The sequence below is a fragment of the Harpia harpyja genome, chromosome 3 (genome assembly GCF_026419915.1).
Source record: "Harpia harpyja isolate bHarHar1 chromosome 3, bHarHar1 primary haplotype, whole genome shotgun sequence".
Taxonomy (NCBI): domain Eukaryota; kingdom Metazoa; phylum Chordata; class Aves; order Accipitriformes; family Accipitridae; genus Harpia; species Harpia harpyja.
Window position 1 is genome coordinate 82117676 of NC_068942.1, and position 22673 is coordinate 82140348.

Sequence of the window (22673 nt, forward strand, 5' to 3'; positions counted from 1 at the left end):
ATGGGGTCCCTAGACTCTGGGCTTCTAGAAAGGCTCTTGGGAAGATTGTAAGGATGCAAAGTAGTTATGTGATAAGGAGGAGGAACTTCTGTGGATTTAAATAACAATAGAAAATGAGAGGAATAAAAAGAATCCCATAATGATGTGGGCTGTTGAGCAGATTCATAAACTTTGCAGAAAAGAACATGAGCTGGGAAGCAGCAGCTGTAGTCTGATGTTGCCAAGTTGCATCAGGATGGTAAGGGTGAGTGCTGGCCACAAAGCATGTCACAAGAGCTTCGGAATGGGCATCAAAATGATGAAATTCAGTCTTGGTAAATGTAAAATGATGCATGTAGTGGTAGGGGAAAGCATATTTTTACATACATCACAGAATGGTTTTATAGTTTGGTTTGGGAGGGACCTTTAAAGATATCTAGTCCAACCCCCATATGATAGTGTATGATGATGTATGATTGTAAGACTTTTGGTTCACTGTAAAAACTGAGGAACAAGGTTTGGGGGTTTCAATAGATGGTTCTGTTAAGTGGTCGCCTTAATGCTCACTAGTAGTGAAAAAACTTGAACATTGAAAATGAATGGAACAAAAAAATAAGACTGTTATTGGCTGTAAAAGCTGTATGATACATGAACATTTTGGAGACTGAGTACAAGTCCACATCTTTCCTTCCCCCTCCCCACAGAAACCTCAACAAGCTATTCTCAGAAAGAATGCAGAAGTAGGAAGTGTGTGGAGAAGAATGATGTGTTTAAAGTTATGAAAAGGTTTTCATAGGGCAAAGGACAAACCAAGCTAAGACTTTCTGGCCTGCAGAACAGGAGAAACCTTTAGGGTTTTTAAATACATCGAAATCAGAGTTGACTTCTTAGCTGGAGGTTGGGAGATTGCTTAGAGGGGATATTCCTGTATACTTGCCTTGCTTCTGTACTCTGGCCTCTGCTGTTAGTATCCTTTCCCTGGTTGGGGCTAGATGGACCTTTGGTTGTGCACTAAATAAAGTAATGAAAGAGTGCCTTTCTCCTTTCCCCTCCTCCTGGAGGAGCTCAGTTACTAGAACTCTCTGTTGGTGCAGGCTGACATTAATGGCTTTTCAGCTCCAAAGATTAACAGTTTGTGGATGTGATTTCTTTTTTGACCTCATGTGCCTGTTCAAGGCTTTTCAGTAAAGGTACTGCTTCCCAGAATTTCAGATAAATAGGCTACTGCTTAAGCTTGTTTTCTAATCATGTGTTGCAGACCCTTCTTGTAGTAGTCCATGGCTCCAGTGATCTCAGTGTCAGAGGATGAACGCTGCTGGTTTTTTAGACGTTGTGAGCAGGCAAGCGGTGGCTCAATGTTGTTGTGCTCCTGCACCCATACAGGTTATATCCTGTCAATGAGAAGGCCCCATGGTAGTATCCATGAGAGTGTTAAATGTCCAATGTTTTGCTCAGAAATGCTGGAGCTCAAGTAATGTTTTTTTCCTTCTCTGTTGCAATGAAGGATTACGTTATACCTTTGCATCAATATTTGGTTTCAGGGTTGTTTTCCAATTGTGGAAACAAAACTAGAGACATTCTGTTGTATCTGTACTACCTGAAGAATTTCCCAGGTTGTAATATTGTTGCTGGACACTGACTGCACCTGATCCTGATGCAGTTGTTCTTTGTCTAAGCCTCATGAACAGCCTGTGTGCTCTTGATGGAACAGCTGCTGTATCAAAGCACAATAAAATTTTCTTCCAAGTGGAGTTTTCTTGATATGCCAAGTCCCGAATGGCTTAGACCTAACCAGAGCCCGAAAAGCTCAGGCTGTCTGAGGGACTTCTGGTGCTCTGCAGAGAAGCCACGTGTCAGTCCAGCGAGATGGGCAGGGGAAAGCTTATGCTCCTGGTTCCCAGGAAACTAGAATGCTGTCTCCAGATACTGATGTCTGTAATCAATGACCCTTTGGCTGACTTTTCTATGAAGTATGCTGTTCTCTTGAACTGGGGAAACCTGTCTCTCTCTGATGTTTAAAGATGTAGTGAGCTTCTGAGGTACTTACAAAACCATGATTGTACTGGATATTATTTCTACCCATTCTGATTAAAAGTATTGCTCAGCTATTTTTAATGCTACTTTTGTTTCAAACAGGATTTCCCTACCGTTTCATCAAAAGATTTACATACGGGTTTTCCAAAAAGTGGAAGGAATATGTTGAGGAGTTTCTTGAGGAAAGGAGAAGGTAACTTCTTTGGAGATTCTGTTTCATTGCAATGTTCTTTTAAGTATTTATTGAGATTTTGCCTTTTAAGAATACTATACTAGAGGAGTATAAAAGATGGTAGATGCGTGCACGAAGAGTATGTTCCAGGCAAATACTGGTCACCGCTTTGGAAGGATACCCTTTTACCTTTTTTTCATTATACTGGTTTGGGTTTGTTCTGCTTGTTTACATAGCCTTAGAGCAAAGAGAAGCAAAGGGCTTCACCCATTTAGTGGCTCGCACGGTGTCTGTGTGAGTACAGCTGCACTTTGCTCTTGGGCTTTTCCCGAGATGAGGAGAAGACTTCGAGTTTACACAAGTTAATGTGTTGTTAAAGGACAACTGCTTCAGATGTTTACTATTTCTTTTCTTAAACTCCAAATCATTAGGAAAGAACGAAAACAAAATAAACAAAATACTGTTGAGGATGAAGATGAAGATGAAGAGGGTGACTCAGTGGTGGACACGGATGTGTTGAAAAATGCAAAAGGTTCAGCAAGACATGTAAAGAAACCTGAAACCAGAAACACCACCTATGAAGTATTACCGAAGAATGATAAAAACGCTTGTGGGTATTTAATAATCCTTTTCTTCAGAAAAAAGTTGGAGTGTTTCCGAGAGCTGTTTTTCCCACCAAAAGACACCTAATACCTGCCTGTTTTGTATCTTGTTAATTAGGCTGTGTGGAAGAGGTAACAAACTAGTTGGGTGAAGTTTTTTGTTTGTGTTTACTTAGACTGCAATGATCAAGAGCATTGACTTGGTTCTTTATTTCTGGTTTGCTGATGTACAACAGCTACAACAAGTGTTTAGGGGCTGTCCTGAGGGTTAACCCTGGGAAAGAAGCAGGAGTCTGTTTTGGTCTGTAGTAGCTGAAGGCGATGACTCCAGAGCTGTTTATTCTGACAGCAAACCTGACAATTTTTTTCTCCAGTTACTATTTTGTGTAACGTACTCTCTTCTTAGTCCTCCTGGGATGCCCGTAGGATTTAGTACCTCCAATCAAGGCTCCATCCTTGGGACTCGTCCCCTGCAGGGCCCAACCCCTTTTTTAGTTGGGTTAGTTTAAACTCATATCAAGTCCTTGAGCAGGTTTGTTTTATGGCATCTTTATATTTTTGCCACAGTTGAGGCATAGCGATGACAACTGGGGATGGACAGAATTGGTTGTAAAAAAATTCATTACGTTGGCTTTGTTTCAGAAGAAAAGGGTTGTAAAGCCCTAACCTAATGATCAACCTGTTTTCTTCTTTGCCTTGTAATGCAACCCTAGCTTTTGGTTTTAACTTTGACTTTTTAATATCTTGTCATACGTTCCAATAGGGTTTTGGCCAAGCTTCATTGTACTGTTTGTTAATACTTGTCCTGGTTTCAGCTGGGGTAGAGTTAATTGTCTTCCTAGTAGCTGGTACACTGCTGTGTTTTGGGTTCAGTATGAGAAGAATGTTGATAACACACTGATGTTTTCAGTTGTTGCCAAGTAGTGTTTATACCAAGTCAAGGATTTTTCAGCTTCTCTTGCCCAGCCAGCAAGAAGGCTGGAGGGGCACAAGGAGATGGGAGGGGACACAGCCAGGGCAGCTGACCCAAACTGGCCAAAGGGGTATTCCATACCATGTGACGTCATGTCCAGTATATAAACTGGGGGGGGGGGGAGGGGGGTGGCCTGGGGGAGCAGCTTGGGAACTAACTGGGCACTGGTTGGTGGGTGGTGAGCAGTTGCATTGTGCATCACTTGTTTTGTATATTCCAATCTTTTTATTATTATTGTCATTTTATTATTGTTGCTATTATCATTATTATTTTCTTCCCTTCTGTTCTGCTAAACTGTTATTATCTCAACCGACAAGTTTTACCTTTTTTTTTTTTCCCTGATTCCCTCCCCCATCCCACTGGTTGGGGGGAAGTGAGTGAGCAGCTGCGTGGTGCTTAGTTGCTGGCTGGGTTTAAACCACGACAATACTAGAATCAGATTTTCTTGCTAACGCTATAAAAGCTGTTTTATTTTTTTTCTCTCATTAGTTAGGATTTGTTCAGTTTGACAACTTTTATTTATCGTTCTACTTCCCTATGTGACCTTTACAGTATTTATAATCTTCTAAACAAAATAAAAAGTTCACAACAGTGAATTTTGTAACATGTGAATCACGTTAAGGTACGCTTATTTCTAACCTGAACACTTTTCAAAGAACAACATAATATTGTGATAAGTTTTATATTTTCCACGTAGTCGGTGCAGATGAGCTGGTTTAATCACAATATTGCTCCTATGCTTGTGAAGTCTGCAAAGGTGAATTTTCAAGACTACATTTGGGACGAAACTATATTTCTTCTTTTTTCTCATAGATACAACACCAGAACACAGTTCCATATTTGACTCAAGCAGAGTTTACACTCGTAGTGGCCGTCTTGTTAAACCACCATTAAGCTTCTGGTGCGGGCAACGTGAGTTTGTTGATCAGAAACTAAACGTTAATATAGAAGAAGGTGGAATAGATTATCTGAGCATGGTAAGATTCTTTTGCGTATTGTTACTTAAATGTATCTTAAATATAATGAATAAACTTGGCTATGTATCTATCAGAAAGAGTCCAGCTCTTACAAGTACCCAGAGAGGCAGGAAATCTTGAAAACATTATAAAAACATTTTAAAACAAACAAAAAAAGTCTTAATCTCCATATTATCAGATAATTGTTCTCTGTAAAATGGGAATAATGGGGGATTACTTCTGGAAAAATAAGTTGGGTTTTTTTGACAGATAAATGCATCAAACCCGAAGTTGGACACATGTACTGGTCTGGGACACAGAGGTTCCCAAGTAAAACGTTTTTTGTAATACTGTAATGCTGAGTCCGTGCCACAGCGTTTCATCGCACGCGGGATGCCCGTGCTGCGGGTGGGTTTTTGTGTTAACCTGTACTGCTCTCGGTTCTCCCCTTCCTGGGTGGGGTTTCACATTCATTCGGACCAGCTGTTTCCTCACTTCTGGTATCCTGATCTGTCCAGGTCACCCCAGTTTTGATTGAGGTGTGCTGTTCTTATCGATTATGGCACTTTAAGCAACTCTGATAATATTCTGATAATGAGTGAAGGAAAGGAGCATTCCTTGTGGTACTCGTGAGGGGTTTTTTTATCTCTCTAAGATTAGTCGGCCTGAAATTCAGGGAGTACTAACACTTGTCATCAGCTGCACAGTGAAGGTGTATGTCCAATTGACCACCAACTCAAGCAGTTCTAGGTCTCGAGACTTAAATTTGTGTTTTAGAATATTTAAATTTAAAGGGAGCCTGGCTAAGTTGCTCTGGTTGCATGCATTTGTATAAACACATGTGTTCATCAAATAGTATTTAGTAGATACTGGTCAATGTAGGTGACTTTTAAATCTACCAATCCTGTAAACATTTGGCTTTTTCAGAGCTGGCATTGGTATGCTTGATATGTAATCTCTTGCAGAAGTTTAGATTAAATTGTTTTATTTTGAAGATGTTTATTAGTGCAAAATCCCAAACAAAGACCAGTTCCAACTCTAAGAAGAATACAAGAAAGGAAAAAATGAAGACAACAGAAGAAACACCAAAAAGCCGAAGTCAAGGTAAAAAAATTTTTTTTTCTTTTTTTAAAGTTATGGACTAGAATCAGTGGGATTGTGAGTTGGGTGCTGGAGCAGTATGCTGATGTCCTGTTAATGCAAAGAAATTATTTAAATCTTCTAATGGCTGATTGCTTCTTCTATGAAGAATTATCAGAGTAGCATCAATGCGTAGCTTGACAGCTATAAATATAAACTACATTTGTGAATCACTTCTGTATTTACATAATGGGAACATGCAGATTTCTTTCTGGAAATTGAAATGAAAGGATTGTGATTTTTTTTTTTTTTTTTTTTAAGTTTCTGTTCCTGTGCTTTGGATCTCTCAACGTAGGTATTACGTGTGACTTGAGAGAGCCTGGAGAGAAGTAGAGGTCACCAGTCCAGGGAACTGGTGGTCTGGCTTTCCTTTTTAAGTTGGATGAATGAAAATAAATGAAATGCCTATGTAGGCAAATAAAGTGTATTAACAGAGTTTTAAAACCTTTATTTTTAATAACATTTGGGAAATAATAGAACCCTGAAAACAATATAAAATACAAAGCAGAAGTTTCTCTTTTAAAGCAACTGTAATGTTTCCTGCAGAAAAGCTATTTGCCGCAGAAGTAAAGCTTTTGGGACATTAGCATTTGCTCAATCTCAGTCATAGCATTTTAGCAACATTTTCTGTTTACAATTTTATTCTCTATCTGCTCAAAACTTTCACATTCCCTTTTGTAGCCTTGATAATAATCCTCATTCTTTTAGTTGCCTGGAGGCAGTTTGTCATGGGAGTGAACTGGGCAGGAACAGGACATCTCCTGTGCACGGGGAATCCTCCCTGCTGCTGACTGTACTCCCTCTGAGCAGAGGGACACTTGCTCAGAATGAATTCAGTTCTTACAACTGGTTTCACGCTATGCGTTCTTTGTAAGAGTCGTGTGTAAATGGATTTGCTCTGCTTCTTGACTGCCACGAGGAGGAATGGCCTGCCTGCTGGGACATGCTATCACATCTGTATCGTGTAGCCTTCTGTTCCTGAAGAATTTAATCCCAAATACACAGGAGTGTACATGTGAGAGCAGAAGGCCTTTACTTAATCCTTCCAAGATACACATATGGGAAAGGAGGCGTAGCGATCTTGGGAAGCTTCACTAGGTGCTGGTTTTACTCAGTTGCATTTGGTAAAGTTATGGACATCCCTTAACAGCAGAAATGAGTTTATAGTTATCTGTCAGGTAAATCTTTGGGTTGCAGATTACCTGTGCTACATGTCTCTTAAATGGGGAAGGGGCAGGCAGTACAGAGCGTGATGAAATGTTTCCTAGGATCACTCATTTCTCTCAAGTGACATTTTGCTGTGTTTCGGGGGAAGGAGTGTTTATTTTTGTATTCCAACGTGACCATTCAACGGAATATCTCCTTGTCCTGAAGAAGTCCAGTGTTCTGTTAATGTGGGGAGAGGCTTCTGCAGAACATGGGGAGCTGCACGCTGGAGGTGTGCTGCTTGTCTCTTCCTACGGACTACAGTCTAAATAACAGAAAGGAGTTCACAGATCTTAATGAGCATGGGATGCATTGCATCCCGCAGCAGGCTAGTCTTTGCTTGTCTGAGAACACAGTAATGATTTACCTTACAATGTTTGATATTATACTGACATCATCTCTTTCAGGGAAAAACAATGAAAAAGGAGTAAGTTCCAAAAGAGAAACCAAGTCTGCTAGAAGCAAGGCCAGGTACTTTGTTTCAGATGATGACGAAAGTGATCATGCAATCAGGAGTACAGAAATGAAAACACAGCTTTCTGTCAAGATGACTCCCTTAAATACCGAAGTACTAAACAAACATAACTATAATAGCAGAATCTCAGGACGGACAAAAGAAAAGAGAGATGCGGAATATGGAGAACTGACTGTCTGTCAGCAGGCTTACAAGTACTCTTTAAGGTCAGCCAAACAACAAGACAAGCATCTAACAGAAGAATCATCAAGCAAAGATCAGGAAGAGGAATCCAGTGAAGATATCCCACTGTCTATCAAAAGGAAAACCAAACCTTTACTAAAACAAGAGACTCAAACCTCTAAATCTTCCTCTAACTGTAAAAGTTCACAGGATGATGCAAACAAGGTGTCGTGTGAACAAAGGACAGTAAAACGCTCTAGTAGCTCCCGTAATGTGCCGTTGAGGCAAAGTGTGCCTGAATCCACTGACAGTTCTGGTTTACTTGAAGGAAAAACACCTTCTAGCAAGTCCAGTACTTCCCATCTGCCTGACAAGGCAACGAGGACAAGAAGCAGAATCAACCCTCCAAGATATTTGCTTGAATCTGACACTGAGACCAAAACCAGTGAAGAGGAATATCATGTAAAAGAAAAGAATTCAAAAGTATCTAATAAAAAAACAAATTGTGAAGTTTCTAATACTGCCATGTCTTCAGCAGCAAAATCCAGAGAACCTGAGAGGGAAAAGGTGCAGAAATCTCTAGAACTTTTTCAAAGGGAAACTGATGATTGGTCTGAAAAGGAATTACAGAAGCTCTACAGGCAAGTGGTTGCCCTGTCTTCACAGGGCAAAGTTTCCCTGGGGCATCAGGAGGCATAATGTACTGGAGGGTTTGGGTGGTCTGGATTTGGATTTTTCAGATTCATTCTCTTTCACCTTATTTTAAAGGTTTCCTTTATGTTTTAATTTCCTCTTAAAAAATAGATTTTGTTAACAAATAAAAAAATAGTGAAATACTGGAGACAACTGAGTATTTTCTAAAATAACTGTAGATGCGTAAGCCTATAGCAGCCCCTACCACTGTCATCAGCGTAAACTGAGAGGAACACAGATATTAGGTAAAATTTTGTGAATCTGCTCCTCTACCCGTTTTTCAAAATCACAGACTTAATCTTGTTAAAAGTGATAAACATTCCTATGAGTAAAATTGAAAAACACGAGTAGGTAAATAATATGGTAAAAGTATTCATATTTATGATTTAAACAGTAAGTCAGAGGTAGCATATTCTCTTCCCTAATGCAATAAAATTTAAACATGACGTGCTTATGTACTTAAGTTTTGTAAAGGGAGATTAACTGCAAGAATGTTTAATTAATGCATCGTCCAATTAGTTAAACAAACTACTGGGCAGTATTTAATACATACATTAAGTAATAAAATGACCATGTTTGGTTTTGTTTCTTTTAGATTAGAAACCTGAAAAGGCATGAGCTCATGCCTCCGGGGCGGGGTGCACCTGCTGCAAATAAGGAAGAAATTTATCTTGTAACTGAGCTCTTAGTTTAAATTGTTCAAATAAAGTTTTGCATGTTTTAAAGCGCCTGGACAAGACACCAGAAACAAGATTCTCTACATCCATCGCACAGCGCCTTTCTAGGACAGGCAGCTGGTCGCTGGGTACTTTACTCGGCAGCGTTGCACAGGTTCTTCGGTGTGATGAAGGTTGTGGCTTTGTTCTCTTGGCAGGGCCACTGCTTTGTTTCCAAAGCACAGGAATGGCTTCTGGGTGGATGTGGCCATGGCGGTGGGGTCTCGCTCTGCTGAAGAGTGCTATGAGAAGTATGTAGAACAACAACAGGCAAAACGTTCCAAAACGCATGCCAAGAAGACCACCACTTCAGGAAAATCAGAACAGAAAGGTACTGACATCTTGTTTCTGGGTATTTTGTTGTCTTTAAATAATTTTAAATTCAGCATTTATTATGAAATGAGAGATACAGACATAAATGCACATCAGGGTCCAGTAGTGAAGAAGGTTAACTTCCATAGTATAAAGGTTTGTTGGAGAGCTTGGATGATGTCTTCAATGTCTGAAGTAACAACAAGAGAAAGGGTAATTTTAGAGTTTTCTAGTTTTTAGCATGATGGGAAGACTTAAACTGGCCTCGCTACCTAATGGAAAAAAGCTGTTTATATCTGAAGAGGCTCTTGGAGGCCCTAGTAGACAATGAGCTACTTGTAGAGCTATCTATCCAAAAAGGATACAGGGTGCTTGGGTGCACTAAGGGCAATGTGGAGTAAGAACAGCGAAGTTATGTTCCCTGGTGTCTGGCACTGACATGCCTGTTGCTGTTTTCTGTCCAGTTCTGAAGTCAGTAATTCACGTTTACGGCGAGCAAGTACGCCCTGAAGTGAAAGGCACAAGATAGTCAATCCAGTTATTTAGCACAGAGAAGGTTACAGTGACATAGTAAGTGCTTAGGTAAGGAAAGCCATTTGATAACAACTCTAGCTGACAAAGAGACGCCATCACTCAGCCATTGGAAGCTGAAGCTTTGAGTGTTACACAACTGTGGGCAAAGATGGCTCTGGTGACGTTTGGCGGTGGTTAAAGCTGTGCATCAGTCTCCATTTACTGAAAGCATTGAAATAATTTTTTCCATCCAAATGAGGTGATCCGGGTTACTCACAGTTATTGGACTTCACGCGGGAATGCTTGGCTCCAGTTCTGTAGCCTCGGTAACGTAGAACAGGCCAGATGATCTCAGCAGGTTTCCCTGCCCTTGAAGGCAGTGAACTGTGGTGTTGTGCAGACTTGGAAAAGCAGCAGATTGAGGGTTCAAGTGCCGGACAATGCACTTTATTTTTACTTGAATGTTTCTTTGAAATGTGTTGTTGCAGTTATAGAATTTGTGTGAGTCTGCTGGGCATCAGTTTTGTAATTAATTTGACAGGGGTGGTATGTTCTCGAGCATTTTGGAGCACAGATAGAAACCATCTTATTTTGACTATTCCCATGGTATCAAAATTCCCTGTGCTTTTGTGATTACGAAGGCTTTTTCTAATGTTGCTGCTCATTTCTCCACTGCTGATATCCTGTAGAGAATTGTTTCCCATTTCACCCTGGCATTAGATGTGATCAGACTGCAGCTTAATAGAAGACACAATTGTTTTGGTTAGAGCGAGCGTTCGTAAGAGGTCAGTCTGCCATAGTGGTTTTAAGGTTTTTTGCTTTGAGGAAAGCAATGTTTGGGACCTCTCGGACTCACTTGGGCCTTTTGACTACTAAGACACTCTAAAATTACTGTAGCAAAGCAAAGGACTAAATGCAGTCCTGCATAATACTAAGCAAGGGTCTTTCTTGGCAGGTAGGAGCTGTTCATTGGCTTTCTCTCGGAAGGCGAGTGCGTCCTGTTAACGATGAATCTTAGCACAGATACAAAAATACTTTGTTCTTCTGAAAATCTGTGGACTGTGCATTAATTTTCTTCTTTACTTGACTGTCTGCGTAAGCAGCTATTTTAGTTTTTGTCTGAAGATGAGGATACTAGGAAGATGTTCTTCTACATTTGCCCATAAAGTAACTTGTAAGGGAAAGCAGGGGATAGGAACACATACACAGGTGAAAGTGAGAAAGTCCTTTCTTTTCTTCAAGCAGGTTTAATGGCTCATCGTTTAGGTGTGGTAATTGGATCAAGGTTTGTGAAGGATGCAACTGTATATGCTAAAGTCTCAGACGAGCATTCCATAGACCTCGTGTTAAGGATGCTAGAGTGGTCTCTGTGCAGCAGAGCCTTTGTTTGAGCACTTTATGCCTCTTGACATGGGTGATAAATCTTGGCATCTTTTGCCTCTGAAATGCAGGTGCATGGATAATTCTGTTAAAATTGTAATAAAATAGCTGATGTATGATACTTGCAATGGCTACGTAAGGCTCTAGAGTGAGCTTCCGGTTAAGATGTAGTAGAGAAATTCTTTTTGAAAGCATAAATTGTGTAAGAACTCAAAGGATCACAAAGAAGCTGTAAGACATTTCCACAAAGGAGAGACTGGACTCTGTATCACTAGGTTTGATTGTAGTTAGCAAATTTTAAAATCATGCTATGTAACTGATGTCTTAGAACAATGTTTTGATTCATGTAGATAAGCAGGAGCCGGTTATGATAACTGCCAAAGTGGGAACCTTAAAAAGGAAGCAGCAGATGAGAGACTTCCTGGACCATTTGCCGAAGGACAACCATGATGATATTTTCACGGCGACACCCTTTCAGAATAGAAGAGTAAAGGTAAATCTGGGAAAACAGTGTATATATGCATATGCTTTTCTGGTTGGTATTTCAAGGGTGTGTTGCAAGTCTGCTGGTTCAGTTCCATCAATAAAATCTTGTGGAATTGGGGCAAGAGGCTTATTTCCTTGATTTGTTATTGCAATACTTGGATTGCTAGCAGTGAGAACGTGCGGAACGTGGCTTCTGCAGCCAAGTGTTACCGCTGAACGAACATGTAAAACCAGCCTGGGGTAGGGGTGTCCCTTCTGCCTCCACGTGAGAGGACCTTGTGAGGCTGTGAAGCATTGGTTGTGTACTGATGTTGCTGTCCTGGGGCTGACCACTGGGTCCCTGTGCTGTGGAACTGGGTACTTTCTAAGGTCGTGCTGATACTTAACAGGATTTTCTTTCTCTCCTCTCAGCACATCTCGCATTTAAAACCACTTGCCTCTCGATGCTGTCTGCGGGTGGGTTTCTCGCTGGGAGTTCTGTTACCCTCTCGCCCTGGCCCTTGCTTGCTGTTTACTTACTCCCTCCTCTTTGTTGCCTATTTGGGCTGAAGGGCTGCCCTGTTTCCTTGGCTAGGCTCGCCTGCAGCAACCAAAGCAGGAGGAGTGCCCTCCCCTCCCGCTCCACCTGCAGCCCCCACACACCCCCAGCAGACGCAGCACCAGAGCTGGAGAGCGTTACCACATCTCTGACAAACCTCCACCTAGCTGTGGTGCAGCACGATTACACACTCTAGATGTTAGTTAAGACTCTGTTTTCATTTGTAAAGAGAAAGCCACTCATTTATTATGGGAATAACTTATTATTTTCCCTTGTAGAGAATTTTTGAAGTGTATTTCATGATGCATCTTTTTGCTGTTGTCTGACCAAGTGAGCTCTGCCCATTAAAACTAGCGCCTCAGTTCCAGCAGGGACTCCAAACCGCACCCCTGTGTCTCTTGATAGATTTGTTCTTTTGTGGGTTTTCTTTGTAGCAACAGGGGGTTTCTTATTCTGGCACACTCCCAGAAGTAATGTCACAGCTTATGGGAAAGTCAGAATTTGCTTTCTATAAACTGCAGTGTGCTACGGAGAAATCCCCATGACTAGTATGAGCAGATTGGCTATGAAAGTCAACACATCCATGTCCAAGAGACCCTATTTTTGCAGAGGGATTTTCCAGGAGACTCCTTTTTTGGTAGAATGCAATTTCAGCTAGTGATTCAAAAGGGTTCTCTTTTTTTTTTTTTTTTTTTTTTTCTTTTCCAAATTCATTTTGCCTAACTCATGCTGTACAAGACAAACTAACTTCCTTCTGTTGCATACGGTGAGAGGTATACCTCCGGAGAGAAATTCTGTGTATTTAGGAGTCAGGAGTGGATTCCCCTTCCATGAACGAGTCCAGCCCCTCCTTGAACCCATGCAGACTCTTCACATCTGCAATTTCTTGTGCTAAGCTCCAGAGCTGAATTATTTGCTGTGTGAAGAAGCATAATCTTTTATTTGTTCTGAACTGGCATCTGCTGATGTTGTCCTCCTCTTCTCATAGGGAGGAGACAGCAAATAACTGTCCTGGTCCCTGTTCACCCCTGATGCCAGTTATAGATCTCCCCACCCCCCAGGACCTGCTGTGCTTTTGATCATCTGTGTTGCTCCTCTCTGAACCTTTCCAGTTCTCCTCTCCCTTCAAAATGGAAGGACTAGAAGCTCACTGAGTAATCCTGAAATCCTCCTCCTGAGTAGTAATGGTCAGCTTTGAGCTTGTAATTTGAATCAGAAATTATTTTTTGAATGTGTATTAGCAGCCAAAAAAGGCCAGCAAAATGTTGGGCATCAACGGGAGGAGTATTAAGAGCAAGACGGAGGCATCATTTGGCTGCTGTGTCGAGTCCTTGCATACCTGCATTCTGTGTACTGTGCACATTGCTGGCTTCTGTGTCTCAAGAGGGACATAGTGGAGTCAAAAACGCCACTGAAGTGAGCAAGGGAATGGAGCGACTGCCTATTGAGGAGAGACGAGAGAGTCTGGGACTCCTCCATTTGGGGAAGAGGGACACCAGCAAGGTTCACAGAGTTGTGAAGAGGCTGTGTCCTATTGCCACTCTGAGACAGACCCCTGAGAAGGCTTTTCAGCAGACTTTTGCTAAAAAGGGCAGGTCATTGATTGCTCTGATGTGGCTTTGTAGTTGCCAATGTTCTGGGGAAGCCAAGATGATGATGACGGCGGCTTTGCACTTACGGACAACCCGATCACACCTTCCTCAGCTGTCTTCCCTATGGTCAAAACCCCTCAGTGTGAGCATATCAGCCCTGGTATGCTGGCACCCATCAACAGGTAGGAACTCGTACTACTGTCTCTCTGCTAACCTTCTCCTTTTTCATTTTCCCCAAGATTGTGGGGGTTTTTTTGTCTTCTCAGAAAGGTCACTCTTGGAACTGGGACACCAGTTCACTTCCACTGCATAGGAAATCCTGCAGCCCTTGAGGGATTAGTTTAGAGAAAGCTCTTTCCTTTGACAGTGCATGCCGTTTGAGCTACTGAACCAAGCATGGGCAATGAAACAATGCCAATCATGTGTCCCTTCACTCTTGGAGAAGGTAGTGGTTTAGGCTTCAGCCTCAGCAGAGCTTTCTCTGCTCATTTTGAGTCTTAACCTCTTAACCCAGTTGCTTTAGGCTTTACTGAAACAAACTGGAATTGCCTTGAAACTTGCAGTGTAAGTGGCATTTTCTCTTGACGGACAAGAAATGAACTTCATCTGGGCAAATGATGAAGCTTTGTCTGATACTTGCATTAAGAGTTCTAGCATGTAATCTCATGAAACTCTTCTGTCTTATACTCCCAGAGCTGCTGTTATATTTAATTGACCAACAACTGTTTTGAATGGCCATGTTAATTTTCTTTCTGAATTAGAGCTGTACATATAATACCTTTAAGTGTATCCAGCAGATTCTGCAGGCGGCACACCAGTGACACTAAGGTGCTTGATTACATCCGCAGGAATGATTACGACAGGCACGTATTCAGAATGCAGAAGAACACGCAGGGCAGCAGAGGCACCTGGGACAAGGTCAAGAAGAAGTTGGTAATGCTGGTTTCCTTGAACGTTGCCTAGTTCCACCTTAAGGATGCAAAGTTTTGCTAAGCAGCAGGCAAAAGAATCCTGGGATCACAGACTAGCCTGTATATTCAAGATGGAAAACAGGAACCCTCCCCTACTTCTGCCCAAACTTTTGGGTTTTGTATCTATTTCTCTTGGAGAAAAGTTCTTTTCGTTAGAAAAGAGCTATTTATTGTCAGGGTTAAATACATTGCTGCTTTTCAGGATTTGTAACTGCTTTTGAATTCTGTGATCTTCAGGTACATTAAGTTCCTGTTATATTCTTCTGTACAGTGGGAAAGGAAACTAATTCTCACCTTGTATCAGATAGTCCCTGAATTGATGTATTTATTCCTTCGGTATCCTAGGTTTTGTAATTCTTCTGGCTTTTCCATGAAAAGCTGAGATCCCAGAAGCAGAAAAACAAATTCTGCCTCTGGTTTAGTGAAAGCATTTGCTGAACAGTTTAGATTTAGTGAAAATGTAGCATTAGTGATGGGGCAACTTAATTCCAGGGTAAGACTGACTCTGTGCCAGTTCCCCTGCGCTGTTCTGACATTCCTGTAGCAGCTGTGTGAGCAGAGCCTTTTTGTCCTTTTCATCAGGCCAAAGGTGTGCTTGGTACACCAGCTTCACGCAGAACCCAGTTCAGTTTTGAGAACAGTAAGTAATCCTTGTTTCTCCTTCTTCATTTCAGGTTTCTTTACTTACTTTTGCATAGTCACTGTTTTGTTGGGTGTCCACAATCTTTGCTTTTAATAATTTTTTCCACACTCTGTTTCTCATAAGCATCTTTGCTTTTTGGACCTTCTGTAACTGCTTTCTAAGCTCAGGCACACACGCTAATAATTTCCTGTTTTTCTTATTGCAGAAGTGAAACAGACCCCTGTTGTAGAGAAGCTCTTTGGGGCTGAGGCAGCAGATTCATCAGATGAAGAACAGGATTTCTATTTTTCTGTTTAATGAACTTTGTGGGTTTTATTAGTTCAGTACTTATGTGCCTCTTGTACAAAGCCAAGGGCTTTGGCCACCTCTCTGAGATGGTGTTCCTGTCATGTTAGGAGTTCAGTCTGGAAGCCTTGCCCTGCAGTGTTTTTATGCATTTTAACACCATTCTCACCTCGTTACCTCTCCAGCAACGTTTGTCATTTTTTCTGTGTGTACAAAGTGGTGCTTTCTTGCCCAGGCTCCTCCTTTCTGTTGCCCTGGTTCTCCTGGGGGAGGGGGAAATGTACATGGATATGAATTACTGGCAAGTTCTGATTTGTTTTAAGATAAAATATCTTCTTACAACATAGCTGTGCAATAAACTTATAGTTGTACAGGCTCTAACTTATTGGAATTGCTTTTTAACTCCTTCTACTAAGAATCTGAATTTTTACATTTCCTTAATGTAATAAAAAAGGACAAGCTTATTTGTATGAATCATGCTCTTTGAGGGGGAGAAGCAGTATTCACCAGCTACCCATCAGTCTTGTTTATCTTGTCATCTGGGCCTGCAAGTTTTCATCCCCTCTTTTGTTTTTAAACAGGGATGAACAGCTGACGCCAGCCTGTTGCTGGTCTCTATTAGTCCCCCAGACCTCACGTGTCAGCAAGGTTATTTATCTCTGTTCATGTCCCTCACTTATTTCTGTAGCTCCAGGTGGGGAGGGAAGGAATAAAATCCTGCTCCTTTGCCAGGCAGCCACAGTGTGGCAGCAACGAGCTGCAGCCTGTCCCACAGCAGGGGAAGGCATCACCTGCGGCCAGAGCAGGAGGGAATGGTGACCCAGGAGAGGGGATGAGCTGCGAGGCCACCTGAGAACAAGGGGACTTCCTCGCTGCCCTCTACCTCAAACCTAGCGAACCCTTCAGCATAAGTAAGGCACATGTGGAATTCACTTTTTTCCTAGGAAACCTGGGTACCAGTCTTGCAGGAGGCTCCTTCCCCTCTGTCCCCACCTTTCTGCCTAAGCCAGAAAGCTTTACTTTGCCAAAACATTAATTATTCTCATTTTTAAAGGAATTTTGGAAGGGTTCTACCCAGCAAACAGCAGCCCTGCCCACAGAGCCATATGCCCACCTGTACACGTTCACCCTGGGCGGCAGCAGTGGAGGCACGGGGCTGTGTCTGACCCTGGTGCCTGGCGGAGACTCAGCCCTCCGTTAGGCGCCCGACAGCAGCGGATGGAGCATGCCAAAAGCCCTGATGTTTCTGCAAGGATTTATTTACATATTTTACAGTGAATCAAAACTCAGTAAAGTGCAGTAAAACAAAAAACAGCATGGGGGTCCAGAAACCAAAGTTTCACTCCCCTCAGCTCTTGGCAGCTGCATTGCTTCTGCCCTTAGCGCAGAGGTTCTCGGGCAGCATCTGCACGTCAAAGCCGTAGTGGAGGTGGCGGTAGATCTCCTCCGCCTTCCGCAGGCTGACCTGGGCGCCGGTGGCGATCTCGGAGGGGGAGCTGTAAGAGACCACAGCAGGAGGGCACCTCACCTGCAGCTCTTTGGAGTCCAGCAGACGACACCAGGACAAACGGGGAAACTGCCAGCAGGCAAGAAGTGGCTGGTGTGAGGAGAGCAACAGGAATGCCACGAGCTGCTGGCGGTCACCTCTCTGGGTTTCTGAGGGCTGCGAGCACACCAGACTAAGCAAGCCTAAGAAAGCTGCAGAAAAAACAGAGCATGCCATGGAAGGGAAAGGAAAAATAGGGCAGCAGGAGGGACGGCAGAAGCAGAGCCCATGTCATTGCCCTGCTCAGCTTGAAGAGACGCATAAAGAGCGGGACCGATGCAGAGACAGGAAGGCTCCTGGGGAGCGCTGGCAGTAACTGAAAGGCACAGAAAGGATCTCCCTGAGCAACCACCCCCACGGGAGGCCCCAGATGAGACAGAGGAGCAAGCCAGGCCTCAAAGCACTTGCCGTACATCTTTGCTGTTACCTGTTGGCCATCTTCTTCACGGAGTCAAAGTAATGGCACATATTGAGAGCAGCCAGGTAGCTGAGATTAGGAAAACTCAAGTAGAAGTTGAGCATTTCCTGTTTGTGACCCTCCACCTCTGCCGGCACGCGAATGGCAGCGTTTTTTCTTTGCTCCACCAAAGCCAGGTCTTTCAGCAAACCAGCAGTTTCCTCTTGGCACGAGCTAAAAAGAATTTTGACCCCTGCCTGGACCAAGGCTGAGAGCACACCATCATAGTACTGCGTCCTCTGGAAAAATCGTGACGTTTCTCCTGCAGAGTGAAAATACAGAAAACTTGGTGAGATTTAAGTGCTAAATTACTGTGAAAAATCTAATATGAATCACTTGCAAAGCAAAACACCTCAAAGATCCCCTGCTGACAAGGGAAAACATCTCGGGAAAAGGAGGCAGGGAGGGGTCATAGGAACAGGATTTACTTGGTTATTTGAGATAAAGTTTAGGAATTAACACTGAAATTCCAAATTAAATGTCATTAGGGGAGAGGAACACATGATAAGTGATAAACAACAGGACAGACCGAATCAGAAGAGGTTTGGTAAAGCTACGAAAGTAAGAATGCACTTGAACACTGTTAAACAGGAAACCAACAACACCGGAAACAGCGTAGTGAGAAAAATGGACAAAACCAATGAAGATGAATGACACCTTCAGCAGCAGGGTAAAAAGGCAGCTCAAACGCTATCCACTTATCTACAGCCTGCTCTGAGAAGCTACATCTTCAGTGACCAATTCTATCATTGTTTTCATTTCTGAACTATCAATAAATTAGAATTATGTCACAAAACCAAAGCTACATCCACAACAATTTGATTTCAATGGTGGAGTTTTATATCCCAGAACATCTGTAATTTAGTTGGAGCTGTGAGCTCTAGTTCCATCTTCGGTGAAGCAGGTGCAAGCAAGACCTCTCAATTATTTTCTAGACAGCACTGAGACTAGACAGCACTACTAAAATTGTTTGATTGCATAATTTGGATCTTAGGATTAAAACAAATGGTTTGTCCAAACTATTTAAATTAAAGCAATAGTCTTGAATTTTCCACAAATGCTTAATCGAGTCAGGAGGCATCTTTGAGACTCCTGTTCTGTGCTTTGTGACACAAGGCAATAGCTCAAACAGCCTTCCCAGAGTAACTCTTTGTAGGAGTACTCTTTTTGCCTTTTTCTAAAAACTGATTTCATTCAGCTGACTTATCTTTTGCTTGTTCAAGCAGCAGCCATTATGTGGTTTGCTCTCTACAATTTGGAGGTAGACTGAGTATGTGGGATGGTGTGCTCAGGCCGGCTACCATTCTCACTGGTTCTAAACTGTGAGAGTTTTCCTATACAGTTTGACAGATACCACTTGTTAGGTTACTGCTAGAAAAAATATTTTTCTTGAGTCCTCTATTATTTTAGTGCTGAGCGTAGATTGTGCTTGTTCCTTTATTCTACTATTCTTACCTCCTTTGCTAAAATCTGTCTTGAAGTTGGGGGTTTTTCAGCATATATTAATATGGTCAGTTAATAATGTTTGAGTTAACTTGCTTTTCCCCGCCTCAGTAATTATTATGCAATGTATCCCTCAGGATCCAGTTGTGTATCTCTGTCTATATTAAGTGGCCCTCAAAAGCAAAACAAATTTTAATGTTCAGCTGGTGACCTTATTAATGTAACACTCCCACAGAGACTCAAGGTACAGGTTTTCAATCTACTTTCTCTCCCATATTATACACAAAGCCAGTATGGCCAGTACAAGCCTTGAGCAGAGACCGGTGCATCCCCATGCTGTCCCTGCCTGGGAACACCTACCTGTTTTAATCCTGTCCTTTTCCACAATCACACATATTCTCTCAAACATGCTCTGCAGGCGCTGGATCCGCTGGGTGACTTTATTCCTGTTCACAGAGTTCAGTAATTCTGACAGAAATTTCCTTTCCACGGCCATGCGGTTGCTCACGATGTAATCGCTGCTGCTCAGCGAGCAGACCTGCACCTTTACTCCGTGAACTGCCTTCAAGGAAGAAATCACCTCTGCTCCAGAGGAGATCTCACGACTGTCTACCAGAATACAGAGGGAAGGCTTTTTCTCCAGAGGGTCACGTGAAAACAGAGCTGTAGCTGAAGAGGGTTTTGTGGAAGCAGAACAAGTTGGAACTGAAGTGCTCTTACAGGTGTTCTTCAAAGAACTTTCCACCTGTAAATGTTGAAAATCAGACAGTATTTCTAAGACATCACAGAAACATAAGGCCAAAGAACAACATGCCAATAATAAAAGATACGGTTTTCAAATACTGATGCTTAACAGATACAGTCAACTTTTTTTTTTAAATCCAATTAATAAAATCTTAAAAAAAAAAAAAAAAGGTATTTTTCGATATTGCAAAACATTAACACTTTCAGATTAACACTTTAATCCCCTATAAACAACCTCCCAAATTAGTTGATCTAATTATTTAGCAGCTTGAATGACAAAAGCATGCAGCCTTCAGTAATGAGTTCAACAAAAACTGAATACTGTAAATGATACAAGTCAGGCAGAAAAGTGTAAGAGATCAGGAATCCAACCTCAAATGATGAAGGGTCTCAATTTAGGACAGTGAACGAGTATTTTATAACTACAAAACCCAAAGAATTAGTGGACACTCTCTGCCATCCATAGTCCTCCATGACTGTCAGACTCAGGATAGTATCTAAATCCCCAATTTTTATTTATTGACTGCTATGATACTCTCCAAGTTATCCTGAGAGTACAAAAGCTTCCTATACCAAAGAAAAGGGAGACAGCGTAAAGCAGTACAAGCAGAACAGACCTGCTCCTTTATCCCCAGAAGCACACTCACTCTTGCTGCTGTATTACTGACAGCCCTCAAAACAACAGTGCAATAGGACAGGTCCCCACGGGGTGGGATTCTTTAGCAAAATGAGGCAAGAGGAAGGTCCTTGTTTTGAATTGACACCAACCTCAGTGGCAGCCTGGAGATCCTCTTTCCCCGGATCAGAACTAGCGACAGCTGGTGGAAAGCATGTGCTCCTGACTTGATGGTCTGGGTGAAAATCCAGCATTTCAGATACCGCAGCTTTCAAGCCGAGAAGCATCTCACTCTTAGCCTCTGCAGACTGATGAGCAATGACTTCCCCAGCAATTTTTTTGTGCTGCGCAGAAGAGACTGAAGGCAATGAAGTGGGTAACTTAGCATTTTCCTGTTCTGCCCTGAAACAGTCTGTTTTCATGGGCTTCTCACTGCTGACACTTGTTTCTTCCCCGCTGGAATCACTGAGAACAATAATTCGGGATGGTTTCTTCTTTTGCATTGGGACAGAGTAGTTCTCTTCCATCCTAGCCTGGTTTAATTTTTTTCTGCGGCGAGTGAGGTATTGTTTTCTTCCACTAGTAAAACTCTCATTATTTAGGAGATCAAAATTAACGCACACTTCCTCCTCACTAGATTCACTTTTTTTGCAAGTTTCCTCTTCCTCCTCTCCAACACAGAAACTGTCTTCTGCGTAACCCTGGTCTTGCTCAGGAATCTGGCGGGGGGGGAAACCAAACCCAGTTAAGTTTTGAAACACTGTAATGATTTTGCTCCTCTCCATACGTGCTCTTTGCTTATCCAGTCCACCTTACGCACAAGTACTGCGGGGCCTAGGGGCTTCTCACCTCTCAAACCTCCCCTGCTGAATATGCTCTGCAGTTCCTGAGCTACTTCCCCAGAGGGCCCGACACACTCGTAGCTGTGCCTGGAATGAGCATACACTCAGATTTCGGTCAGGCCCATGACTCATCACCAGAAAGTTTTTAATGGGAATATTAATTGTACTATCACGATAGAAACGAGACTGGCTCGCTAATACTACTATCAAACAGGTTGGAATTACAGACAGGAATCTCCTTTGCTCATCTCTGCACAGGGGGAGGGACTCTGAACCGCCACACTTGCACACTGGGGACAAGTTGCGGTTTTGCATGAAGAAATGCAGATTCCACACCTTGTACCATGTGCACAACGAACTCCGCAGCACATGCACAAGGCTGGCTGGCAGAAGCACTTTATGATGCCTTTGTATTGTGTAAAAGCTTCGCGTTTTCAGCAACACTCTGCCTCAGCTGAAACAACAACAAAACTGACATAATAAGCTGAGGCTGCTTGGAAATCGAGTCCCACACATTCTTCTTATCTGCTTGCAAATAATCAGTGGGCACAACCTGTATTTTTGTGTGTTAACAAAAGAAAAAAAAACCAAACCAAACAAAAGATAAAAAAGTGGTTTATCCTTTTTATCAAATATAGATCTCTATTTTATTTTGCTGAAGGTGATATAAAAATCAAGAATACAGGATACAGAAAAAAAACGGGGGGAGGTAAGGAACCATCCTGAGCATCTGTTTTTCCAATTCTGTGATTCCTTTGGTCACTATGAAATAACAAGGGAAAATTAAGTAACTAAAAAATACTGTACAAGTGATTTATATCATGTGATGTATGGAGAGTTCAGAGTAAAACAGAACCCAGAAGACAGATCACATAGGAAACATCTCAGCTGAGCACTGTGACAGCATTCACATGGAAGGGGAACACAACCAGGCATGACAGAAACCGAACCAAGCTAGGAGCAGCCGGGATAAGTAGTTAACATTTCTAAAGAAGCTCTGTTATGATAATCCAGCAATGTTTCACTGGCACTTTCATGAGTACACAGAATTAGTGCATAATGATACTGTATGTAATAGGGCAAGAGCTTGGCTAAGGATCTGCTTTGGAGACTCATTCATGCTCAGCAGTTACCCCATGCGGCAGGGGCACAACTAGCACCTGGGGACCACCTAAAGCGTCAGTCTCCAGTAACACT

The 22673-nt window shown here is 42.3% G+C and overlaps 2 protein-coding genes across 3 annotated transcripts in view; one reads left to right on the plus strand and one right to left on the minus strand.

The window, feature by feature from the left end:
• Nucleotides 1-16292, plus strand: part of MIS18BP1 (MIS18 binding protein 1) — a 28238-nt gene extending 11946 nt beyond the window's left edge. Inside the window, exons 6-16 of the mRNA XM_052783708.1 lie at nt 2116-2206; nt 2617-2795; nt 4574-4737; nt 5712-5820; nt 7470-8340; nt 9267-9439; nt 11664-11806; nt 13963-14111; nt 14778-14862; nt 15483-15540; nt 15749-16292. Coding sequence (XP_052639668.1) covers nt 2116-2206; nt 2617-2795; nt 4574-4737; nt 5712-5820; nt 7470-8340; nt 9267-9439; nt 11664-11806; nt 13963-14111; nt 14778-14862; nt 15483-15540; nt 15749-15840 — 2114 coding nt within the window. The 3' untranslated portion in view covers nt 15841-16292. The remainder of the gene's footprint in view (nt 1-2115; nt 2207-2616; nt 2796-4573; nt 4738-5711; nt 5821-7469; nt 8341-9266; nt 9440-11663; nt 11807-13962; nt 14112-14777; nt 14863-15482; nt 15541-15748) is intronic.
• Nucleotides 16293-17066: 774 nt separating this feature from the next.
• The window catches only part of FANCM (FA complementation group M), a 78688-nt gene continuing 73081 nt past the window's right edge, over nt 17067-22673 (minus strand). For both annotated transcript variants that reach the window (XM_052783690.1, XM_052783692.1), the window contains 4 exons: nt 20787-21353; nt 19635-20019; nt 17802-18093; nt 17067-17324 (listed from right to left, as the gene is read on the minus strand). In XM_052783690.1, the coding sequence (XP_052639650.1) occupies nt 17177-17324; nt 17802-18093; nt 19635-20019; nt 20787-21353 (1392 nt within the window). In that variant the 3' untranslated portion in view covers nt 17067-17176. The remainder of the gene's footprint in view (nt 17325-17801; nt 18094-19634; nt 20020-20786; nt 21354-22673) is intronic.